Genomic DNA, 23,671 nt, shown 5'->3' with positions numbered 1-23,671 from the left:
TTCTCTGAAGAACAACGGTGGCTTTCTTCTTTTTCACTCCCCGAAGATATTTGATTGGAACGTCAATCTCACTATCTTATTCATAACATTTTGCAGCCAACTCTACAATCTCAAACTCCAATGCTTCAACTATCAACTTTAATGAGCTTCTCTAGGAAGGAAATCCATCCTCGACTTCATAAAAAACTTCCTTACCAGCCACGTTTTCAGATTGTTCAATCCATGAGGATTTTGACGAACGCTCCAAAAAACCTATTTTCATGTTATCTTCATTCAACTGAGAACCCAAACGCCCCGAAGCCTCTTCTACAATCTCTTAAACTCTTTCCTTCAATGCCATTGGTTCCACTTCCAGATTGAATTGATTTTTGGTCGTAATAATCCCATTAGAGGATACGAATAAAATCTCCATATTATGTGATTCTTGCTCTTTATTCCTGCTTCTAATCCGATCTAGAATTTCCTTACGTTTTGCAGGATTTCGACGATCACCCTCCTCCCGTACATTCGTCTTTCTGTCATCATTTTTCTTACCGCCCACCACTTGTCATATTTGTTTCGCAGCCTCTCTACCTCCTTCCTCTTGCACTAGTTTCTGTTTGCCTTTCATAGCAGATTTATTTTTCAATCCACAATTTTGTTCTCCATGTCCTTGTTTAAGGCACCAGCCACAAAACACTAGAACGGATTCATACACCACTTTTTGAAAATGACTGGAATCAAGTCCTGGAGGACCTAACCAAAAACGATGATGCAACGGCAATGAAACATCCATCTCCACACAAATACGTGCAGCCTCAGGTCACGTGACACAAGCTGCTGGATTATCTCTTTTCAAAAATCATCCAAACCCTCTGCCAATGCTATTCAGAATGGAAAAATGAAAATAGTTAGAGGGAAACCTGGAAAAGAGATCCAAACAGGAACCAAAGGAGAGTCTTCAACTTCATTAAAACCTGGTGTCCAATGAAAAACTTTGTATGGCACACCTACCACATCAGCATTACCTCGAGCCATCACACTTACATAATCTTCTTCATTTGATAACCGAATCAACACGTTTCGAGAATTCTTCAATTGTCCCAGCACCGACATCGAACAAAGCCGCTCTATTTTTTATGAACCCACGTACATGATCTAATGATGGACGACGACGTAGGAATTTTAAGACGACTGCATATCGGAAAGGCTCAGCAGATGATCTCAGATTTAGAAAACATGAAAAATCTAAAGAGATAATAATATATAATTGGAACAAGGGCTACTGCAATGCCAACACTTTAAGGAAGTGGGTAGGGAAGATCGAATGAAAATCTAAAGAGATAATAATATATAATTGTAATCGGCTGTATCAAATGGAAAATTTAAAGAGAGAATAATATATAATTGTAACCAACTGTCATCCAACATATTGGTTGCAGGAGAGGAGACAAAAGCCTCATTCAAGGTTATGTACATAATGCGTCAGAATCACGAGTCCCCATTGTTGTGAAATACTATGTAAAATACACACACTAACGATGACAAATAAAGTAAAAGCAACACAATCAAGAATACGACACAGTATTTACGTGGTTCAGCAAATTGCCTACGTCCACAGGAGCTGCAGAAATCTTATTAACCAGAGGAGATTACAATCACTCAATCTCAACTCACACTCTCTAGGACTTTTTGCTCTCTCACACAATATGCACTCACAAGACAATTGTTCTCACTCAAAATATGCTTCTAGCAGTACAACACAAGTCTAATATGACATATATATAGTGAGTGGCGCTGGAAACCCTAATCTGGTAAAATCTGCGTACTTCGCTCGAGCGGACTGTCGAGCGCGATTCGAGCGAACAACCAAATGAACATTGGCTCGAGCGGAGTGTCAAGTGAACACTAGTGTTTGTGTCTCGCTCGAGCGGAGTGTTGAGCAAGACTCGAGCGAACCTCTCTGACTTGCCTTCGCTCGAGCGGTCTGTCGAGCGATGTCGAGCGAACCTCTCTGACTTGCCTTCGCTCGAGCGGTCTGTCGAGCTAACTTGGCTCGAGCCAACTGTCAAGCCAACTTTCAGCAAACACTTTTTCAGCTCCAAACCAGTCTCCACATATACCCCAACAATCTCCCACTTGGAGACTAGGTCTCCACATGCCAGCCACTGTTTCCAGTCAAGTCCTATCATCTCTGCAGCTCACAGCTCCCGTCTTCAAGCTAGAAAACGCCCTGAAGTCAAGCCCGACTTCAGTCTTCCACATACATCTTCCTTAGGGCGACTCATAACTCCCACTGCACTAGGAGTATCCGGTCTCAAACCAATTTTGGCAACCTTAGCCAACTTTTCCAGACTTTCATGAGGAACGACAAAGCTGACTCCCTTTAGCTTCCTCACATGTTTTGCGCGATCAAGCCTGCTTTTCTGCACTCTTGTATTTCCCTGCACATCACTGGACCCTGATGTCAAATACAAAGAGTTAGATCTCTTACCATGCGCTAAGACCAGCGCACCCTTAGTGATCTTCCAAGCCCCTCCAGAGAACACTACTGCAAAACCGTTGTCATCAAGTTGTCCCACAGAAATCAAGTTTTTCTTCAGATTTGCAACATGTGTGACTTGCTGTAAAGTCCACACGCTCCTGTTTGGAAGTGTGATGTGCACATCACCCACTCCCACTACATCCAATGCCTCTCCATTAGCCGTATACATCTTCCCAAAATCACCAGCAACATAATTCTGCATGATTTCTCGATGTGAAGTGCTATGGAACGAAGACCCTGAATCCAACACCCAATCATCAATCGGACTGTGCACTGCAAGAAGTAAGGCATCATGAAATTCTTCTGCTACTACATTCACAGCATCATCCTCAGAACTTTCTTGATTCTTGCAATTTCTCTTGATGTGGCCCGGCTTGCCACAACTCCAGCATGTGATCTGCTGCCCAGATCTCATCTTGCTATTTCCCCTGCTCTTGGAGATTGATCTTCCATGTCCTCTACCCCTATTGTCAACAATCAGGGCAGATCCTGAACCCGAAGACTCACCCATGTCTCTCTTACGTACCTCTTCAGCAAGCACCATGTCACATATGTCATCGTAGTTCAGTTTTGCCTTGCCGGCTAAACTACTCACAGCCATCCTCATGGCCTCCCAACTGTTTGGCAACGATGCCAACATAATCAACGCTCTGATCTCATCATCAAACTCAATCTCTACAGATGATAGTTGATTTGTGATCGTATTGAATTCATTCAAGTGTTGGGCTACAGACATACCTTCAGACATCTTCAGATTGAACAATTTCTTCATCAAGTGCACCTTATTGTTCGCAGACGGCTTTTCATACATACCTGATAAAGTCGCCATGAGATCCACCGTGGTTCTCTCCTTACTGACATTGTGTGCCACTGTTCTTGATAAAGTCAGCAGAACAAGACCTAGAACCTGTCGATCTAATAGGGTCCACTTAGCATCAGACATGCTCTCCGGCTTATTTCCCAACAGTGGAAGGTGGAGCCTCTTCCCATAGAGATAATCCTCAATCTGCATCTTCCAATACCCAAAATTAGTGCCGTCAAACTTCTCGATCCCGGGTGCGTTCACTTTATCTCTAGTCATCATTCACTTTCAGATCCGACCTTGGCTCTTGATACCAGTTGTTGTGAAATACTATGCAAAGTACACATACCAACGATGACAAATAAAGTAAAAGTAACACAATCAAGAACACGACACAATATTTACGTGGTTCGGCAAATTGCCTACGTCCACAGGAGCTGCAGAAATCTTATTAACCAGAGGAGATTACAATCACTCAATCTCAACTCACACTCTCTAGGGCTTTTTGCTCTCTCACACAATATGCACTCACAAGACAATTGTTCTTACTCAAAATATGCTTCTGGCCGTACAACACAAGTCTAATATGACATATATATAGTGAGTGGCGCTAGAAATCCTAATCTGGCAAAATCTGCGTACTTCGCTCGAGCGGACTGTCGAGTGCGACTGGAGTGAACAACCAAATGAACATTGGCTCAAGCGGAGTGTCAAGCGAACACTAGGGTTTGTGTCTCGCTCGAGCGGAGTGTTGAGCGAGACTCGAGTGAACCTCTCTGACTTGCCTTCGCTCGAGCAGTCTGTCGAGCGAACCTCTTTGACTTGCCTTCGCTCGAGCGATCTGTCGAACAAAGTCGAGCGAACTTGGCTCGAGCCAACTGTCAAGTCAACTTTCAGCAAACACTTTTTCAGCTCCAAACCAGTCTCCACATATACCCCAACACCCATAGCTGGCTAGCTAGCTAGCTAAAAGCACTCGCAATGTAGAAAGTCAAATTTTACTTTTAACATTGTAGCTATCCTCATCAAATTTCAATGAATTATTCAATTTTTTATTATATAATAATAAAATAATATAAAATAAATTTAACTTAAATTATTTTATTCCAATGAAATTCTAGTATTAAATTAATTATTTATTCATTATATAATAATAAAATAATATTTATTTAAAAAATATTTAATTTTTTTTATTATTAATTTATTTAATTTTATTATATTTTATCATTCTATTTACTATAGGTTAATTAATAGTCATATTCTAATTCATTTAATTGGTTAATGGACCTGTGCTGTATAGTTGATCAAAATTGGATACTTTGCTTATCATGCCTTCAAAATACAAATGCGAGAATTCTCAGAAGAGCATGCCAAGGTTACCCATGGTCTTAGCATTGGGAAATCCCTTCATAATGCTACGGCCCAAGTAAGGAAGTTTCCTACTATGTTCCTCATTGATCTGCACTAGGAACTAGGAAGACTTCGACGACTTTGACTCTTCCTAACCTTTAAAAATTCCAAACTTTTCCAAGGATTTCTTTCGGCCTGGAGGTTTCACTCTTCCGCCCTTGATACACGTTGGTACTGACCAAAAATTGATATATGTATTAAATTCAAGGCGGTACTTAATTTGGATAGGTATGAGATATTTTAAATAGTAGTTAAATAAAATATTATTAAAATATATTTTTTATATATTTTTATTTTAAAATTTTAAAAAAATAAATTATTTATTATATTTTTATATGAAAATTTAAAAAAATTATAATGATTGAGATAAGAGAAGATAAGAAAAGAAGATTATGCATCCAAACTGAGCTGGCTGATCATGTATCGCACGTTGAGAGACAAAGAACTTGTAGAACTGCATCCATCCATGTTCAGTGGGACATTCCTCGGCAGAAATCCACTAGTCAACGCAGCCAAGGATGAAGCCAAAGAAGCCTCTCCGAATATTGACCCAAAGTCGAAGCATCCAGCTGTAAATATACAGCACGATGATAAGCCTGATATCATACCTCAACATCATGCTCCAGACCAATCATGCCAGTACTGTACACTTGAATATGTGTGCAAAATAATATACAATTACTTTCACTTTTTAAAAGGCCTGTGACTAGCATGAGTTTTGGGGAAGATCGATCAGTTAATTGAGGGCTTGCTTTTGCATTGCATATAAGATGCTTAATTAGCTAACCAAGTGTCCGATATGGCTTTTACCAGCAATATTCAAACAACCCCATCATCGTCAGATCCTTCCTCTTGTTCCGAACACCGATGGAAATACTAAGGGTCCGTTTGAGTGTTGAGAAGTGTTGAGAATATTTGTGAATAATTATGAGTAAAGATTGGAGTGAGTTTGTGGGTTCCATTGAGAGTATTTTGAGTTGTTTGGATGTGTGAAATATGTTGAGTTGTTGACTTTTGAGTAGGTAGTTGAAAAATATGTGGGTCCCATAAATATTATAATAATTTTATTTTTAATAATAAATATTATAATGATTTTATTTTTAATTTATATATAATAGTGATAAATATTATAATAATTTTATTTATATATATATATATATATAATAGTGATAAATATTATAGTAATGTTATTTTTTTATTTATATATTATAGTGATTTTATTTTTAATTTATATATAATAGTGATAAATATTATAGTATTTTATTTTTTATTTATATCTAATAGTGATTTTATTTTTATTTATATATTTTAGTGATTTTATTTTTTATTTATATATAATAGAGAGAAATATTATAATGATTTTATTTTTTATTTATATTTAATAGTGATAAATATTATAGTAATTTTATTTTTTATTTATTATATATTATAGTGATTTTATTTTTTATTTATATATTATAGTGATTTTATTTTTTATTTATATATTATAGTGATTTTATTTTTTATTTATATATTATATCGATTTTATTTTTTATTTATATATAATAGTGATAAATATTTTTTATTTATATATTACAGTTATTTTATTTTTTATTTATATATTATAGTGATTTTATTTTTTATTTATATTTAATAGTGATAAATTTTATAGTAATTTTATTTTTTATTTATTATATATTATAGTGATTTTATTTTTTATTTATATATTATAGTGATTTTATTTTTTATTTATATATTATAGCAATTTTATTTTTTATTTATATATAATAGTGATAAATATTTTTTATTTATATATTATAGTTATTTTATTTTTTATTTATATATTATAGTGATTTTATTTTTTATTTATATATTATAATGATTTTATTTTTTATTTATATATTATAGTGATTTTATTTTTTATTCATATATTATAATGATTTTATTTTTTATTTATATTTAATAGTGATAAATATTATAGTGATTTTATTTTTTATTTATATATTATAGTGATTTTATTTTTTATTTATATATTATAGCAATTTTATTTTTTATTTATAGATAATAGTGATAAATATTTTTTATTTATATATTATAGTGATTTTATTTTTTATTTATATATTATAGTGATTTTATTTATATTTAATAGTGATAAATATTATAGTGATTTTATTTTTTGTTTATATATTATAGCGATTTTATTTTTTATTTATATATAATAGTGATAAATATTTTTTATTTATATATTATAGTTATTTTATTTTTTATTTATATATTATAGTGATTTTATTTTTTTATTTATATATTATATTGATTTTATTTTTTTATTTATATATCATAGTGATTTTATTTTTTATTTATATATCATAGTGATTTTATTTTTTATTCATATATTATAATGATTTTATTTTTTATTTATATTTAATAGTGATAAATGTTATAGTGATTTTATTTTTTATTTATATATTATAGTGATTTTATTTTTTATTTATATATTATAGCGATTTTATTTTTTATTTATATATAATAGTGATAAATATTTTTTATTTATATATTATAGTGATTTTATTTTTTATTTATATATTATAGTGATTTTATTTTTTATTTATATTTAATAGTGATAAATATTATAATAATTTTATTTTTTATTTATATATAATAGTAATAAGTATTATAGAATGTTTGTGAATAGTTATGAGTAGAGATTGAAGTAGGTTTGTGGATCCCATTGAAAGTATTTTAAGTTATTTAGCATGTGAAATATTTTAAAAAGTACGAGAATACTCAGAAAGTGTTGAGAGTAGTTTGGCACCCAAACATACCTTAAGTTTTCCTAAGTTTCATAGGTGAAACCTGGTATACATTTACCAGCCATCTATACAAAGCATTGTGTAAGAAATTTATCATCCCCTTTAAGCATGATGAAAGACTGGAGATCGGAACACCCATTAAGAAGGAACTCTTGGAAGCAATAGAGAAGTCAAGAATGGCCGTCATCATTATTTCAAAAGAGTATGCATCGTCCACGTGGTGCTTGGAAGAACTTGCAGAGATTGTTGAATGCATGAAAGATAGAGAGTTGAAAGTTTTGCCCATTTTCTATTATGTAGATCCTCGTGATGTGGGGAAACCTGATGAAACCTTTAGAGATGCCTTTGCTGAACACGAGGAAAATATTGAGAACAAAGATAAGGTGCAAACTTGGAGAAATGCTTTGAAAAAAGTGGCCAATCTCTCTGGATTCCATTTAAAGAGCGGGTAGGATACACAGATTTTCTCTAGAAACATTCTTTATTTTTTAATTTTTTTTTCTACTTTTGTGGCTGACTATGAACTACTAGTAGGAGACATTTCTTGTGTAGCTTCAGTGTCATTTTCATTTTCCTGATATATCGCATGCCTAGTATTGCGATCAACCACCTAGACAAGCAAAGCTGCATCACCGCTCGGTTTACATCCAACAGCCCCAGTATTGCGATCAAAGGTTGTGGCGCTTGTATCCTCTATGAGCAAGACATGATGCAGCTCGTACAAATCTTAAGCCAGAAAAATCTGGGATGCTTGCCTCCATTTTTTTCACAAGTGGCAGGCATAATTGGTCCTCACGATAACGCAACTAGCCCACTGGTAAGGATTCATACCCTCACTCTTAATTGGCTCTCTCTCTCTCTCTCTGTTATTTGACACTAAACTTCCATGTTTACAGGACTTTCATCCCTTCATTGGGAATAGTTTTTAACTTTTTGTTTCCCTCCGAGTAAAGTGCAAGACTGGTTGACTCATCAAAGCCGTGGGCACTCGGTGGCAATGGGCTTACCCTCAGCATTAGTCTTTAGACAGTGATGATGATTGGATGGGACTTGTTCTATATGCTTCTTTTTCAATCCGCAGGGATCCAACAACCCTCCTTGATAATTGTCAATTTCGAATGCGTACATTACATGGCCTGGGTGATGAAGTCCTTTCTTGCGAACACAAGTAGACATGAAATCAAACGGTTTATTACTTGAGGTGGCTTCTGTTGGATAGCCTACATACCTGGTAAGGAATTGACGGGTATGCTATAGAACAGCTACATTGCAGCTTCATTGGCGAGTGATTTTCCAATTATTACGATGGAATGTAGACTTCATCTTTTGTATAAGCATACTGATCAATTACAATCCAAGCAAGTACTAAATCATTGCAATGACCTGTTTTCTGAGTACCAAGATTCCACGTGCCCTTTTATGGTCGATCTAGAAAAAATAAATGAAACAATAGTACCTGACAATGAGGTGGGTCGACTAGGAGGAACTCTCCACTCTAATAAGGTCCTCGAAATTGAAATATCGATAATGTTTCGTCAGCGATCAAAAAGATCACTAACAAAATTAGGAGTGGTAGTAACCTTACGGTCAGAATTTTTTAGGATTCATTGTTTGCTTCAATATATCATTAATTCTCTCCTTTATATATAAAATATTAATTCTCTCCTTTTAAGCAAAGTTGACCATATTTTCTGTCTTTTACACAGGATTCATGTGTATATGATTTGTGTTTTCCTCCCAAGTAAAATTTTGGAGTGGTTCACCCATCGGAGTGACGACTCCCTTGTGACACTCCCTCGTCTTGGAGGGACTTGCTCTTTGTGCTTCTGTTTTAGTGCCAAGGTATTGAGTGGGTAAAAAGGTACCGAAAACATTGCTCAAGAACTACTTGATGAAATTACTGAAAGAAACGAAACTTCTATAAATGCACTATTGATTTCAGTATTTCCCTTGAATACAAAGAATACTCATTCACTGAGTATTTATAGACAGTATGCATAACAGAAAAATACAATGATGAAATTTGGACTGTACACCTCAGCAGAGATGGTTTTGATAATTCCTTCGAGAGGCTTCTTTTCTTGTTGGTTATTTGAGTGCAGAATCATGAAGGGCTTTTTGGTAAGTCATTACTTGCTTCAATAGCCCCCCTCGCTCCAACTGGTATCGGAGATATAGTAAGGCAGGAGCGTAAATGATTGAATCTGACCGTTGAAAGAGGCTTTGTGAAGATGTCAGCCACTTGATCTTTACCCGGAACAAAGGAGACAGTGAGTGTCTTGGCAGCTACACGGTCTCTTACGAAGTAAAAGTCAAGTTCCACATGTTTAGTTCTAGAGTGTAGTACTGGGTTCACAGATAAGTATGTGGCAGCAAGATTATCACACCATAATGTGGGTGGATTAGGAAGAAAAATGTCCAGTTCTTTTAATAAAGATTGAATCCATAAAAGCTCACATGTGGTGTTAGCCACAGCTTTGTACTCAGCCTCCGTAGAAGACCGAGCGATAGTGGGTTGCTTTTTGGAACCCCAAGAAATCAGATTAGAACCAAAGTAAACACAAAAACCTCCTGTTGATTTTCGATCATCAGGGCAACCCGCCCAATCTGCATCCGAAAATGCAGTGAGTTTGAGAGGAGAAGAAGATGGGGAAAAGTGAAGGCCAAGGTTGGTGGTAAGACGAAGGTAGCGTAAGATACGCTTGACGGCCTGCCAATGAGGAACCCGAGGGCAATGCATAAACTGACATACTTTGTTCACTGCAAATGATAAGTCTGGTCGGGTAAATGCTAAGTATTGAAGACTCCCTACGACACTGCGGTATAGTTGAGGGTCTTCAAATGAAGGACCATCAAGAGCCGAAAGTTTAACTTTGGAACACATTTGAGTGGAAACTGGTTTCGATGCCTGCATGTTTGTCCTATGGAGAAGATCAGTAATGTAACGAGACTGCGACATGTATAGACCAGTGGAGTTACGGCAGATTTCAAGACCCAAAAAAAAATGCAGGACACCAAGATCTTTGACAGGAAAATCAGAACGAAGGGAGGAAATAAAATCAGTAATTAGAGATTGACTGGAAGCAGTAACTATGATATCATCAACGTAAACAAGTACATAAATGGAATGAGAATTAGCAGAAAAAATAAAAAGAGAGGAATCGGAGACAGAGGCATGAAATCCTAAAGTTAACAATTTGGAACTCAACTTGGAGAACCAAGCTCTGGGAGCTTGCTTCAACCCATAAATGGACTTACGCAATTTACAAATATAATTGGGAAAGTCAGGATTAACAAACCCGATTGGTTGATGCATGAATACATCATCTTCCAAGTCCCCGTGCAAGAAGGCATTCTGTATATCAAGCTGATGAAGAGGCCAATTCCTGGTGACTGCAATCGAAAGAAGAAGTCTGACGGTTACGGGTTTAATGACGGGAGAGAAGGTTTCTGAATAATCAAGACCGGGTTGCTGATGAAACACTTTGGCGACCAATCTGGCTTTGCGTCGCTCAAGGGTGCCATCAGCACGCCTTTTGGTCTTGAGAATCCACTTACAGCCAAGGATATTGTGTTTGGGTGAAGGAGGAACGAGATCCCATGTACGGGTTTGAAGTAGGGCGTGAAATTCTGTGGACATGGCTTCACGCCATTCAGGGAATTTGGCAGCTTCAGTGTATGAAGTAGGGTTTTCAGGGATTGAAGGTGTAGTCGAGGTAATGAGGGAGGCTGATTTGGGGGCTGGCCATGGCACGGTTCCGTCAATACGAAGAAGAGGACAGTGAATATTTGCCTTGGATCGGGTGATCATGGGATGAGACCCATGAGATTGAACAGATGGTAAAGCCGAAGGCAGTTGGGTAGAGGATGAAGGGAGCAGATCATCGTTAGGGTTTGATGATGAGTCGGGCGAAGAATCGTTAGGGTTTGATGATGATGAGTCGAACTGGAGATTGGTATTTGGAGAGGAATTGGGTTCGGGTTGAGGAGAGCTTGGGAGAGTTTGAGAAGGAACAATTACGGGTGGAGGAGAAATGGGCCGAGATAAATTTTGTGAGAGGGGCAACACTGTGTGTAATGGAGCAGCAGAGTTGGGCCGTGAGGATACGATTATGTCTGTGGACCGAATAGGTGGAGAATGAGAATTAAAAGGAGAAGGCGGCCCAGAGAGATAATCAGAATGAATTGAAGTCGAGGACCCAGCGGAAGCAAAAGGAAATAAGGACTCATCAAATCGGACATCACGAGAGAGGTACACACGACCAGTGGGTATATGAAGACAATTGTACCCTTTATGATCAGGACTATAACCAATAAAAACATAGAGTTGAGAACGGAGATCAATTTTATGTTTGTTGAAGGGCCGAAGATTGGGCCAGCAGGCGGACCCAAAAACTCGAAAAAAAGAGTAGTCAGGATTTTGTCGAAATAGCTTTTGAAATGGTGAGACATTGTTAAGTATTGGTGACGGCATGGAATTAATGAGGAAAGTGGCCGTTTGAAAAGCTTCTACCCAATATTTGTTTGGCATAGAGGAGTGAGCAAAGAGAGAGAGGCCAGTCTCAACAATATGTCGATGTCGTCTTTCAATACTCCCATTTTGAGGGTGAGAGTATGGACAAGTAATGCGATGAGTGATGCCAAAAGTTTTGAGTAGTGAATGAAGAGGACGAAACTCCCCTCCCCAGTCGGTTTGTATTGCAATCACATTTGAGGAAAATGTATTACTTACATACCGAAGAAAGGCAAGGAAAATAGCAACAACATCAGATTTGGCTTGTAAAGGAAAAAACCAAATGTATTTAGTATAATCATCCACTATGGAAAGATAGAAACGACAACCTTTAGAGGACAGTACAGGTGCTGGTCCCCAAACATCTAAAAATAAAAGTTGAAAGGGATATTGAGAACGAGAAGGGGAAGGAGGATGAGGAAGAACATGAGATTTAGCTTGCAAACAAGCTTGACATTTAAATGTAGAGGTGGGAGACAAAACAGGTAAATTGAACTGACGTAAAGTAAAAGAAGTAACACGAGGATTGGGATGTCCTAGACGGAAGTGCCATGTCTGTGTGGAAGTTCTTTCACCAATTAAGGCTTGCGGCTGTAAAGGAGGAGAGGATCTGGTGGATTGAATTTGCTGGTGTTCGGCCTCAGCATCAGAATGTAATACATAAAGTCCATCTTTAACAGGTCCTTGAAGGAGCACCTTCCGAGTATGTAGATCCTTCACAAAAAAACCAGAGGAATGAAACTCAAAAAATACGGCATTATCAACACAAAATTGTCTAACAGATAACAAGTTTCTAGTAATGGCAGGAACATGCAAAAGATTTTTAAGTAAATATTGACGAGAAGGAGTAGTAATACGAGCCGTGCCAGTGTTCTGAATGGAGAGAGAGGAACCATCACCAAGACTGACTTGATCAGCACCATAATACGGAGTAGGATCTAAGTGAAGATTGGAGAAATCAGCTGTGAAGTGATTGGTTGCGGCAGTATCAGGAAACCAGTTTGATGTGGATGGATTCGGGTGAGTTTGAGGGAAGGCAGTGTAATGAGCTTGAAGAGTCGATGGAGGACCAGACTGATAAGTATGATTAAATCGATGATAGCAGGACAACGCTGTATGACCAGATTTTTGACACACCTGGCAGAGTGGTCGAGACGCTGAGGACGAATTAAAGAAATTTGGATGAGAAGAAGATCCACGACCCCTGCCACGACCACGACCTCGGTAGGAACCACGTCCACGACCTCTATTAGATGAAGAGGAAGAAGACTGGGAAGGTGTGGTAGTGGAGTTGGCAGATATAGGACTAGCCGAGAGCAGATAGTGAGTTTGATGTGCAAGACGGGACTCATGGTTTAGTAAATAGCTGAAGATTTGAGAGGTGGATAAAGGTTCTGGTCTGGTGGTAATCGATGTTACGATGGATTCATAATCAGATCCCAATCCAGCCAAGAGATAAATGACAAATTCAGAGGGAGAAAGAGGATGACCAGCGGCACTTAAAGAAGAGGAAAGAGCAGTAGCTTTGTTGAAGTAGGCAGCGATAGTTTCGGATCCTTTCTTTAAAGTGGCTAACTGAAATTTGGTCTGCATAATATGTGCAGAGGATTGTGCTGCGAAGAGAGAATGAAGAGTGTTCCAGGCATCACGTGAAGTAGTGCATTCTAGCACTTGAGCAAGCACCGTATCGGTGAGAGAGGAGTTGATAGCTGAAAGGATAAGTTGATCTTGCAAAACCCACTGATTGTAATCGGGGTTAGCAACTCCATCAATGAGAGGAGGTGGTGCAGCGATAGAGCCGTCAATAAAACCAAAAAGACGATGACCGATAAGAAATGGTTGAATCTGGGCTTTCCAGAGTAGATAGTTGTCAATGTTAAGTTTGATAGTGATCAAATTGGTGGAGAGGGAAGAAGGAAAAGAAGAAATGGATTTTTCCGGAGGGGTGGGTGATTGGGAATCCATGACAGGTACAGGATGATACAGACGTGAGTCTGTTTTCAGTCTCTTGATACCATATTGAGTGGGTAAAAAGGTACCGAAAACATTGCTCAAGAACTGCTTGATGAAATTACTGAAAGAAACGAAACTTCTATAAATGCACTATTGATTTCAGTATTTCCCTTGAATACAAAGAATACTCATTCACTGAGTATTTATAGACAATATGCATAACAGAAAAATACAATGATGAAATCTGGACTGTACACCTCAGCAGAGATGGTTTTGATAATTCCTTCGAGAGGCTTCTTTTCTTGTTGGTTATTTGAGTGCAGAATCATGAAGGGCTTTTTGGTAAGTCATTACTTGCTTCAATACAAGGCATTCGAGTAACGCTGATGACAATCTGGGTTCCCAACGCCCTTCCAACCTCATTTGTCATCTGGATCAAACCTATCTTGGCAGTCATGTGCAATATTTCCATACCTATTGCCTCACCGAATGTGACCTCAATAAGTTGTTAGATGGAGGTGGATTCATCTGGCTGTCTAATATAGCACGAGTTCTATGACATAAAATCATTTTTACGTATTTTTTATATATTTTATTGATGTGATTGGTTAAAACAATTATGTTTAATTAAAAAAAGAATGAGGCAACCAATCAGGTTAGTGGAGTGTACAAGAAATACACAAATATAACTGGGCATAAAATTTTTGATATACCCGCAGGTTGTTTCCAGATTTTCATGATATATATGGTTGGATTGACGCTTCTATCTCAACCGATGGCCAAGGCAGCTTGACGGTGCAGAAGTGTGGGCTCCGTATTTTGTACAATGAAGACGAACTGAAGTTTGAGAAAACCAAAAACCATAACCGGGCTGCGTATCATAACATGTTAGGAACCCTAGCTAGGGAAGGGGAGAACTATGGAGGAAACCCTAGCTTGTGACAGAGGTGGCTTTCTGGGTCGAAGAGAAGTGAATGGGAGAAGTGAAGTAGTTGATCTTAGTAGTTAAACTAAAAACGGTGGGTTGGGAGTTGGGACTAGGGAGTTTGGGTTACATACCACGGCGCTTTTTGATGTGGATCGAAAGGAAGTGAACGGTGGGTTTTGATGCGGAAGGAATAAGGCCAAAGCGGTGCATTTCCACCTGGTCCAGACGGTGCGTTTGGATTAATGAAGATGCCAAGCTGCAGTTCAGCCCATGGGAAAACGCCGCGTTTCATTGCTATGGAAACGCTGCGTTTTGTTAGTGACAATGAAAGAAGACCCTTGCTGTTATTTTTATCTTTTGAGGGCAGGTTTGGGAGATTAGATGAGAATTTTGTATTTTATTTTAGTGTTTAAAATATTATATTTTAATATTATTATTGTATTGAGATTTAAAAAAGTTAAATTGAAATTTGAAAAAGTTGAATTGTTTATTATATTTTGTATGAAAATTTGAAAAAAGTGTAATGATGAGATGAGATGAGATGAGATGAGAATTTTGTGTCTCATCTCACCCCAAACCTGCTCTAGTCAGTTAGAATTTTCCGTCAAGTGTCAGACAATATAGAGACGGAGTTAGAAATGACTATCACATTATTGATGCACAGATAAATCGGAAACGACTTATTATTTGGAGTTGAGAAATGTTTGGTTTGCAAATGACTGTGGTAAAAGTAAGGCTGAACTTAGTTGAACTGAGTTTAAAGTGTGTTTGAATGTTAAGATGAGTTTAATATTTTTTTATAAAAAATTAAAAAATATTATAAATCTCACGTATAAAAATGTGTTAAGTTAAAAAATATTGTAGGTCTCACGTATAAGAAAGTTTTGAGTTGAGATGAGTTTAGTAATTTGAGAGTTGAGTATTTAGATATTAGACTCAGTTTAAAATTAAACTGAGCTTATTTGAATTTAGCTGAGTTTTGCAATCAAAAGCAGCTTAAGACTTATAAATTGAAGTGTCTTGTAATTATGGTACATTGGAATATAATAATTTTTTTATTGTAACGTATTAAATTAAATTAAAAAATTTTGTGAATTAATTTTTATGAGATATTATTGTGAAGAAAAAATTACTGTTTAAAATAATATCTGGGTTTCATCGGATTACACCCATCTAAGATTTCTTGGACTCCTGAAAGTTTCTGGCTTTTTTTTTAATGACTGAGGAATGCGCTTTTGTAATAAATTATATATAATTTTCTCATTTTCAATCATTTTAATTGACTGATCATACTTTAAATTAATTTTTATTTAAGTAACTGATAAAATCATTTAAAATATATCATATCAATTCATGCGATTGACGATAATAAGATTTAGGATCAAGAGGCATTTAATTAATTAGATACTGAGGACATAACTTTTTCCATAAGACTTGTATAAGCATGTCGTTTGAAGTTAACCTTTTTTATTTTCAATATGGTTGTATGATTAGCATTTTTTTCAAGGCCTTTTTCTAATAATGATATTTATACCATTATTTCATAACCTATCTTATTCCCAATTAATAAGATAGTGCCATTTTATTAAATTACTAGCTTGAATTTGAATTTTAAATTTTGTTTAATTACGTACCCTCCGTTTAAGGTAGAGTTGTAAAATATATTGCAGTTTGATTTTCACCCAATGAAAAAATTACAGACAAGATTGATTGAAATAAATAAATGAATATATCCCATCGATCTGTTCCTTTTGAACCAGAGACATCCAATGATTTTTTCATTGAATGAAAATCCAACTCAAAGGATTTTCTATGTATCATTACTCTTTCGATTATGATTTCTGATGGAATGGTATTAACAAAATTATAGTAAAAAACTACTGTCCTCCCTATAATTTTTTGCAGTTAACAGCACTTCCATTGCTTTTTTATTTATTTATTTATTTAAATAGCACTTCCATTGCTTGATGCATGAACAACAGGTTCTTCTGGCTGGCAAAATCAATATGCATTTGAGCTCTAAAGGTCTAAATCAAAGTGCTATTTATCAGACCAATTTTTTAATGTTGGTTTTGGTGTTTTATATATATCGGAGATACAGGGATACAGGCACAAGAGGAAGACATTTTCATTGACTCGTGTGATCAAACTATGTGTAATGGATAAATATACTGGGCCCATGGTGTTTTCTAGGCTCAGCCTAAGGTGGGGGGACTCATCAGAAGGGAAGAAAGAGAGAAAGAATGAGAGGAAATAGGCTAAAGGAAGATAGGGGACGCATCTCGCTCAAGCTCCTCGTACAAGCCTTGCGCCGCCTTCCTCCATGGTGCAGCATCGCCGAAAGTCAGCCCTCCACACGGCTGCAAGGCCGCCCCCATGCTCCACCGCCTCCCCTTTAACGCCGTAAGCTAACCTAGAATAGAGCAACCCTATGCTTTTGTTTACCAACATATAGGAAAGTAACTTTATCTCCAATTAAGTAAAATTCTTAATTGGTTTGGAGAAATTCTTAATTGTTTACAGAGTTTTTATCTCCCATTTTACTCAAGTTGTTGATAGCAAGTGATGACTAATATTGTCGTGGAAACAGGCTTGGTTTTCTCTTTCAATTTTTTTATAAATTGCCTTTTTTTTTTTTTTTTATGAAGAGCCGAAAGTCACATGTCCAATTGTGACTCCGTCCCAAATTTTATTAATCAACCCTCACTTGTGGCGGAGGAAAACCGTGGTTACAACCCAAGGCCTGGGGGCTACAAATAATATAATAAAACCAAAACCCAAGCCTAAAAACCAAAAAACTCAACCACTATACAAAAACCTCCAAAAAAAAAACCTTCAAAGAACAACCTGCAAAAACAAAATCTGCACGAACATAGAGTGAGAAATAAATTATCAAATGCAAAAAAATACATACCTCTCAAACAGCCGGCTCACAAATCTTTTAATCAACTGCTTCGGATTCTACGTAAGTAAGGGAGACCCCCTCTATCCAGCCTAATGTTACCTCTAATACTTGAGGCAACTCAGGAAGAGACAACCATGATCCTGAAATACCATTAGCACCCATTTTAGCTAAACCATCCGCAACCGAATTACATTCTCTATAACAATGAACAAATGAAACATTAATACCAGCTATACGACTCTGAATTTCATCCCAATAGTCTTCCATATACCATAAGCCACATCTCTGATTCTTCAACCAATTTAGAACTATCAAAGAATCTAGTTCAATTTCCACAAATAGAAAACCCATCAAACCAATATATCGAAGCCCATGAAGTAAACCCATTAGCTCAGAATAATTGTTCGAATGATGCCCCATAGCAATAGCAAACCCACAAAGCAGATTACCTTTTTCATCTCGAATAATACCTCCCGCAAGGGCCCGGATTACCTAGAGAACAACCATCAACATTCAGCTTTACCCAACCTTGCTTAGGCTGATTCCACTTTACTGGAATGACAATCTCTTTCCTCATGACATTTAACGGCATATTAAAACATTTTAAAATACCTTCATCTCGCCGATTAAACAAATTAACCTTGTTAAGTTTAACTGCAATCCAAGAAACCCAATATTTGATGGAACACCAAACTTGTTGAACCGATTCCATTATTCCTTCCATCCGGGCTTTACAACGACGGCCCCATAACCGCCAAGTAATGATTGCCGGAAGAAGACCCAACAGTTGACCAGGACGATTAGAATTCTTAGCCCTCCTATACCAACACTCCACCCTCTGTCTCCATGAACAACCTTCCACCCACGGAATTCCAATAACCACCGAACATATACGCCAAATTTTTTCAGCAAAATCACCTCCCGCAAGAATATTATTTAGATCTTCATAAGTATAACTGGAACAACAATCACAACGGGAAACAATAGGAATACCAATTCTGCAAATTCTATCATCCACAAGAAGACAATCATGTATGGCCTTCCACATTGTGATTGAAATTTTTTTAGGAAGAACAGAGTGCCAAACCCATTTTGCCCAAGGGAAATCTGGTCCCCTCAAGCGAATACAATTCCAAGCACTCTTCGAAGAAAAAGTTCCGTCATCATTAGGAAGCCATATCAATTTATCTTTCCCATGTTTAACCCTACCCAATTGCATAATAATATCTTCAACTTTTTGATGCCCAACCAACTGAGCAAAAATCTCCATATTCCAACCCAACTCAGTTTTATAATCTTCCAACTTAAGATTTGGCATATCCGAAATCTGAATATTATGACTATGAAGGGCATCATCAAGCCACTTATCATGCCAAAAAAGAAGCTTACCCTCTCTAACTCTCCATTTAGAATTTGTTTGCACTAAAGGAATATTTTCCAAAATCATCTTCCAAAAAATAGACCCTTTCCTTAGATCCACTATAGAAATATGACTATCACCAACATACTTAGCATGAAAAAAATTAGACCAAAGAGATGTACCTTGCAAAAGATTCCAAGCTAACCTCATATGTAGAGATGTTTGCACATCTTGAAGGCTCCGAATACCCATCCCGCCTTCCGAAACAGGCTTACAAATATCCACCCAAGAATGCCATTTTTTCTTTTTTTTTTCCATCTTTAACACCCCAGAAAAAGGTGCTAATAATTTTTTTAAGTTTCTCAATAACAGCTTTAGGCGTCCTTAAGATAGAAAGACTGTGAACAGGAATACTTTGAAGCACATGTTTAATAAGAATCAGACGCGCCCCACTAGATAACAATCTGGTTTGCCAACCCTCCAATCTACATTGAACTTTAGCAATCAAGTCATCAAAATAAGCTATTTTCAATCTTCCTGAAATAATAGGAACTCCTAGATATTTAAAGGGAAAAGTCCCTTCCGTAAAACCCGTGAAACGAAGAAGAGCCCGACGTCTAGAAATAGGAATCTGCGAAGAGAAAAAAATAGAGGACTTGTTTTTGCTAACTACTTGTCCCGACCATTGTTCGTACGTCTTTAACACATCAGAAATAGTTCTTAAAGATTTTTTTCCCCCATTACAAAAAAGCACCATATCATCCGCATAGAGTAAATGAGAAATAATGGGAGTACCCCTAGAATGGTAAAAATGAATAATCTTACCCATATCCACCTGTTTTTTTATCATCCTTGTAAAAATTTCCTCAACAATAATAAATAAATAAGGAGAGATAGGGTCTCCTTGTCTCAACCCACGACCACCTTTAAAAAAACCTTTGGGCACCCCATTCATAATCACAGAAAACCAAGGATTAGTGATGCATTTTTGAATTAACATGCAGAAAAAATCTGAAAACCCGAATGCTTTAAGAACATGCAAAAGAAAAGACCAGTCTACACTATCATATGCTTTAGCCATGTCAATCTTCAAAACAACATTTCCACCATGAGCCGGCTTATTAATAGAATGGATCATTTCTTGTGTAATACTAATATTCTCAAATATGCTTCGACCCGGAAGAAAAGCTCCTTGTTCAGGAGATATAATTTTTGCCAATATGGGGGAAAGACGATTAACCATAATTTTAGTGCATATTTTGTAAAACACGGTACACAGGCTAATTGGTCTAAACTTATCAAAACTTGTCGGATTATCCACTTTAGGAATTAAAACCAAGAAAGTAGCATTAAAAAACCTCAGAAGATTCTTACCTCAAAAAAACTCTGAAACCGCATCAACAACCTCATTACCCACTATATGCCAACATGAACGATAGAATCCCGATCCAAACCCATCAGCACCTAGACTACTATCTTCCGGAATGGAACAAAGAGCTTCGTAAACTTCCTGGGATGATGGAATACGAGCCAGAAATTCATTATCACCCTGAGAAATAGTAGGAATGACCAAACCCCCCAGATTCGGCTCTTCACAACAAGAACCAACCTCCAGGAATTGTGAGAAATAAGAAATAGCCCCGTCATGGATCTGTTCTGGTGAGGAAAGAATAGTACCATCTGCAAGTTTCATCTCTTTCACCACTTTATGATTACGACGACTGACCGCACGGAAGAACGTGGATGTCGCTTCTCCCTTCTGAATCCAACCTTGTTTAGCTTGTTGAGCCAAACGCTTTTCTTCCCTCTCCAACCAAACTGAAAGCTCCAATTGAGAAACCACGAGATCATCCTCTACATCTTTGATATATTCAGATTGCAGACTAGCCTCCAAACCCCTAATACGAGCCTCAAGCTCTGCTATATGAAATTCCGTCCTCCCAAAAACATGCTTATTCCACTCTCGCAAAGCAATTCTGAGTCTTTTAAGTTTATTCATCAGCACATTTAAACTAGAGCCTCCAACCACATCCACCTTCCAAGAATTCAAAACACATTCAAAAAATTGGGCATGAGATACCCACATTTGCTGAAATTTAAAAGAAGGATAGCCATAAGAAACAAACTGATTCTCCAAAAAAATCGACATAGGTGCATGATCAGAAGAAGTACGAGATAAATATTCCAATTTAGCATCAGGAAAAATATCAAGAGCCGCAGTATTAAGAAAGCAACAATCAAGCCTCGCCCATTGCCTAGATCTCCCCGAGTGACCATTACACCAGGAAAAAGAATTCCCACAAAAAGGCATATCAAGAAGACCACAAGCACTAACAAGAATTTGAGGAAGAAATTTAGATACCAATTTTTTAAGGCGCTTTCTTGACGTACCTATCCCCCGAGCATTCCAGTACAATAAAGATGGCTTCATAAATTAAGCCGGGCGGGCTTATTTACGACCCTGGAAGAACCTCTTACCTTAATACATTTCCCTTTCCTTTTTTTATTCAATTGAGAATCTGAATCCGAGACTACAATTTTATCTTTAGCTAAATTATCCGCTTCCCCGTCCGAGTCCGAATCAGAGCAAGTGTGACCATCTGAGCAATAATTCTTACGCCCAACCTCCTCAAAAACTGAAGCATCTCCTTCCTGTACCGAGGCCTCCTCCACCGTATGTCCTTCAATATTTTCCGTATGAAAAACTTCCATAATGGGTGCAAGCATGCCGTCCATTTGCAAACCTGCCATATCAGTCTTCGAACCCGATGCCACACGTTCTTGGTCTATTCCCGAACACAAACCTGCATGTTCATCTAGCAGCTTCGGCTCCAACAACATCCCCTCCTCAAGATCAGCCACCTCCAAATCAACGTCCATTGAACTACCAGGCCCCACCTGGTCCATAACTGGAACTATGGGAACCTGAATTATGAACCCCGGTTCACCATCAACCACTTCCTGCTCTAATTGAGTAACTGCTTCCATTCCTCTGTTTTCAACACCATTCATACGGTCAGCATCCGATGTCTCCCTAACTTGATCATTTGGAATACGGTCCTCCACAATCAACTACCTCCCGTCCACCTTACTAGACTCACCCTTCTGAACAAGACTCCCAGCTTTGGATTCCTTGATAACCCAAACCTGTTCCATCGTTGCCTTGTCTTTAGGATCCTTCATCTGCACATTCCGTTTCTTGCCTTCACCCTTACAAGTCTTGGAGTTATGGCCTTGAACATGACACTTAGGACAGTATGCCGGCAAGGTCTCGAACTCAATAATTTGATAGAGACTTTGTGGATGACGGGGGGTACCAATCCACAACGCTTGAATAGGTTCTTTAGAAATATCCATCTCTAAACAGATTCTTGCACCATCTGTACGAGTAGCGCATCGAGTGGGATTGTCACGCTTTAGAAATCTTCCAATGGGAGCCGTAATGCTGCGAAGGAAAGATTCATGATAATAGTTTGGTGGAAGACCTGGCAGCGTGATCCACACCGGCACACGGACTGGTTCTTGATCTTCTTGGAAATCAGTAGTCCAATGGAAAACTCTATACGGTACTCCATTGATTTCACAATTCTCACGAGCAAAAGCCTTAACAAAGTCTTCCTCCAACGCCAGTCGCACGAAGACATTCCGCAGCTTACTCATAGATGAAACAATCGGTTGGTTTGATAGACCCCATCTGGTTTTGATGAACGCTCTTATGGAATCAAGAGAGGGTCTTTGTCTGAGAAATTTCAATACTAGAGAGTATTGAAAAGGTATAGCCGAACGGTCCACTTCATCTTTAGAAAAAATAATACATACCTCTCCATCAACAAGTTTGTGAGATCGGAAAGGTACCATGACTTCAGGGATAGGCTGAGGAGTCTCCAGGATCAAGTCTGCATAGGATCGGAGGCGAGGAGCAACCACCGAAATGGCCTGGTGGCCTTCGGTGACAGCCATGCATAGCCCCAATCACTTGACGTATTCTTGGAAAGAATCTTGGAGAGTTTCTTGGAGAGTTTTCCAAAAAGAGCCTTCGAGAGTTTCTAACTTTATATATAAATTGCCTATGCATGTGTTTGTATATGTATAATGTAATTGTAGCCATATAGTGTAAATTAAAAGATCTAGCTTCTCACTTTATTTCCTTCATTGCTTTCCTAGATCTTCATTTACTTTGTTTAGAGGAAAGCATGCAAGGAAAGAACAAAACAAGTACTAGGATCGTTAAGGATAAACACATTGTTTTGCGTGCACTCGACCTAGCTAGGTAAATTTTCATTTTCTTGTGCCAATTGTGTTAATAAAACTGCTTAGGGATGTGATTAGAAACATTACAAATTTAGAGAGGTTAATTGTAAGAACCAAAATAGTAATATAGGATATTTTACCCTTCTATATACATATATATTATTATATATATACACACATTGTGTATGTGTGTGTTTACTGTTTGTGGCATGCAGGAACAGTGATTAGGATTGTTC

The 23,671-nt window shown here is 37.3% G+C and overlaps 2 protein-coding genes across 2 annotated transcripts; one reads left to right on the top strand and one right to left on the bottom strand.

Moving 5' to 3' along the window:
- The first annotated feature begins 5,154 nt into the window (after positions 1 to 5,154).
- Positions 5,155 to 7,977, top strand: LOC109002369 (disease resistance protein RPV1-like). Its single transcript, XM_018980078.1, has 2 exons — positions 5,155 to 5,375; positions 7,587 to 7,977. The coding sequence occupies exons 1-2, from the start codon at positions 5,155 to 5,157 to the stop codon at positions 7,975 to 7,977; spliced, it is 612 nt and encodes a 203-aa protein (XP_018835623.1).
- Positions 7,978 to 22,256: 14,279 nt separating this feature from the next.
- Positions 22,257 to 23,144, bottom strand: LOC118344725. Its single transcript, XM_035686043.1, has one exon. The coding sequence runs from the start codon at positions 23,142 to 23,144 to the stop codon at positions 22,257 to 22,259; it is 888 nt and encodes a 295-aa protein (XP_035541936.1).
- Positions 23,145 to 23,671: the final 527 nt, after the last annotated feature.

Source organism: Juglans regia, chromosome 15 (genome assembly GCF_001411555.2).
Source record: "Juglans regia cultivar Chandler chromosome 15, Walnut 2.0, whole genome shotgun sequence".
Classification (NCBI taxonomy): Eukaryota; Viridiplantae; Streptophyta; class Magnoliopsida; order Fagales; family Juglandaceae; genus Juglans; species Juglans regia.
The sequence above is the reverse complement of the archived record's forward strand: the minus strand, read 5'-3'. Positions and strand labels throughout refer to the sequence as shown.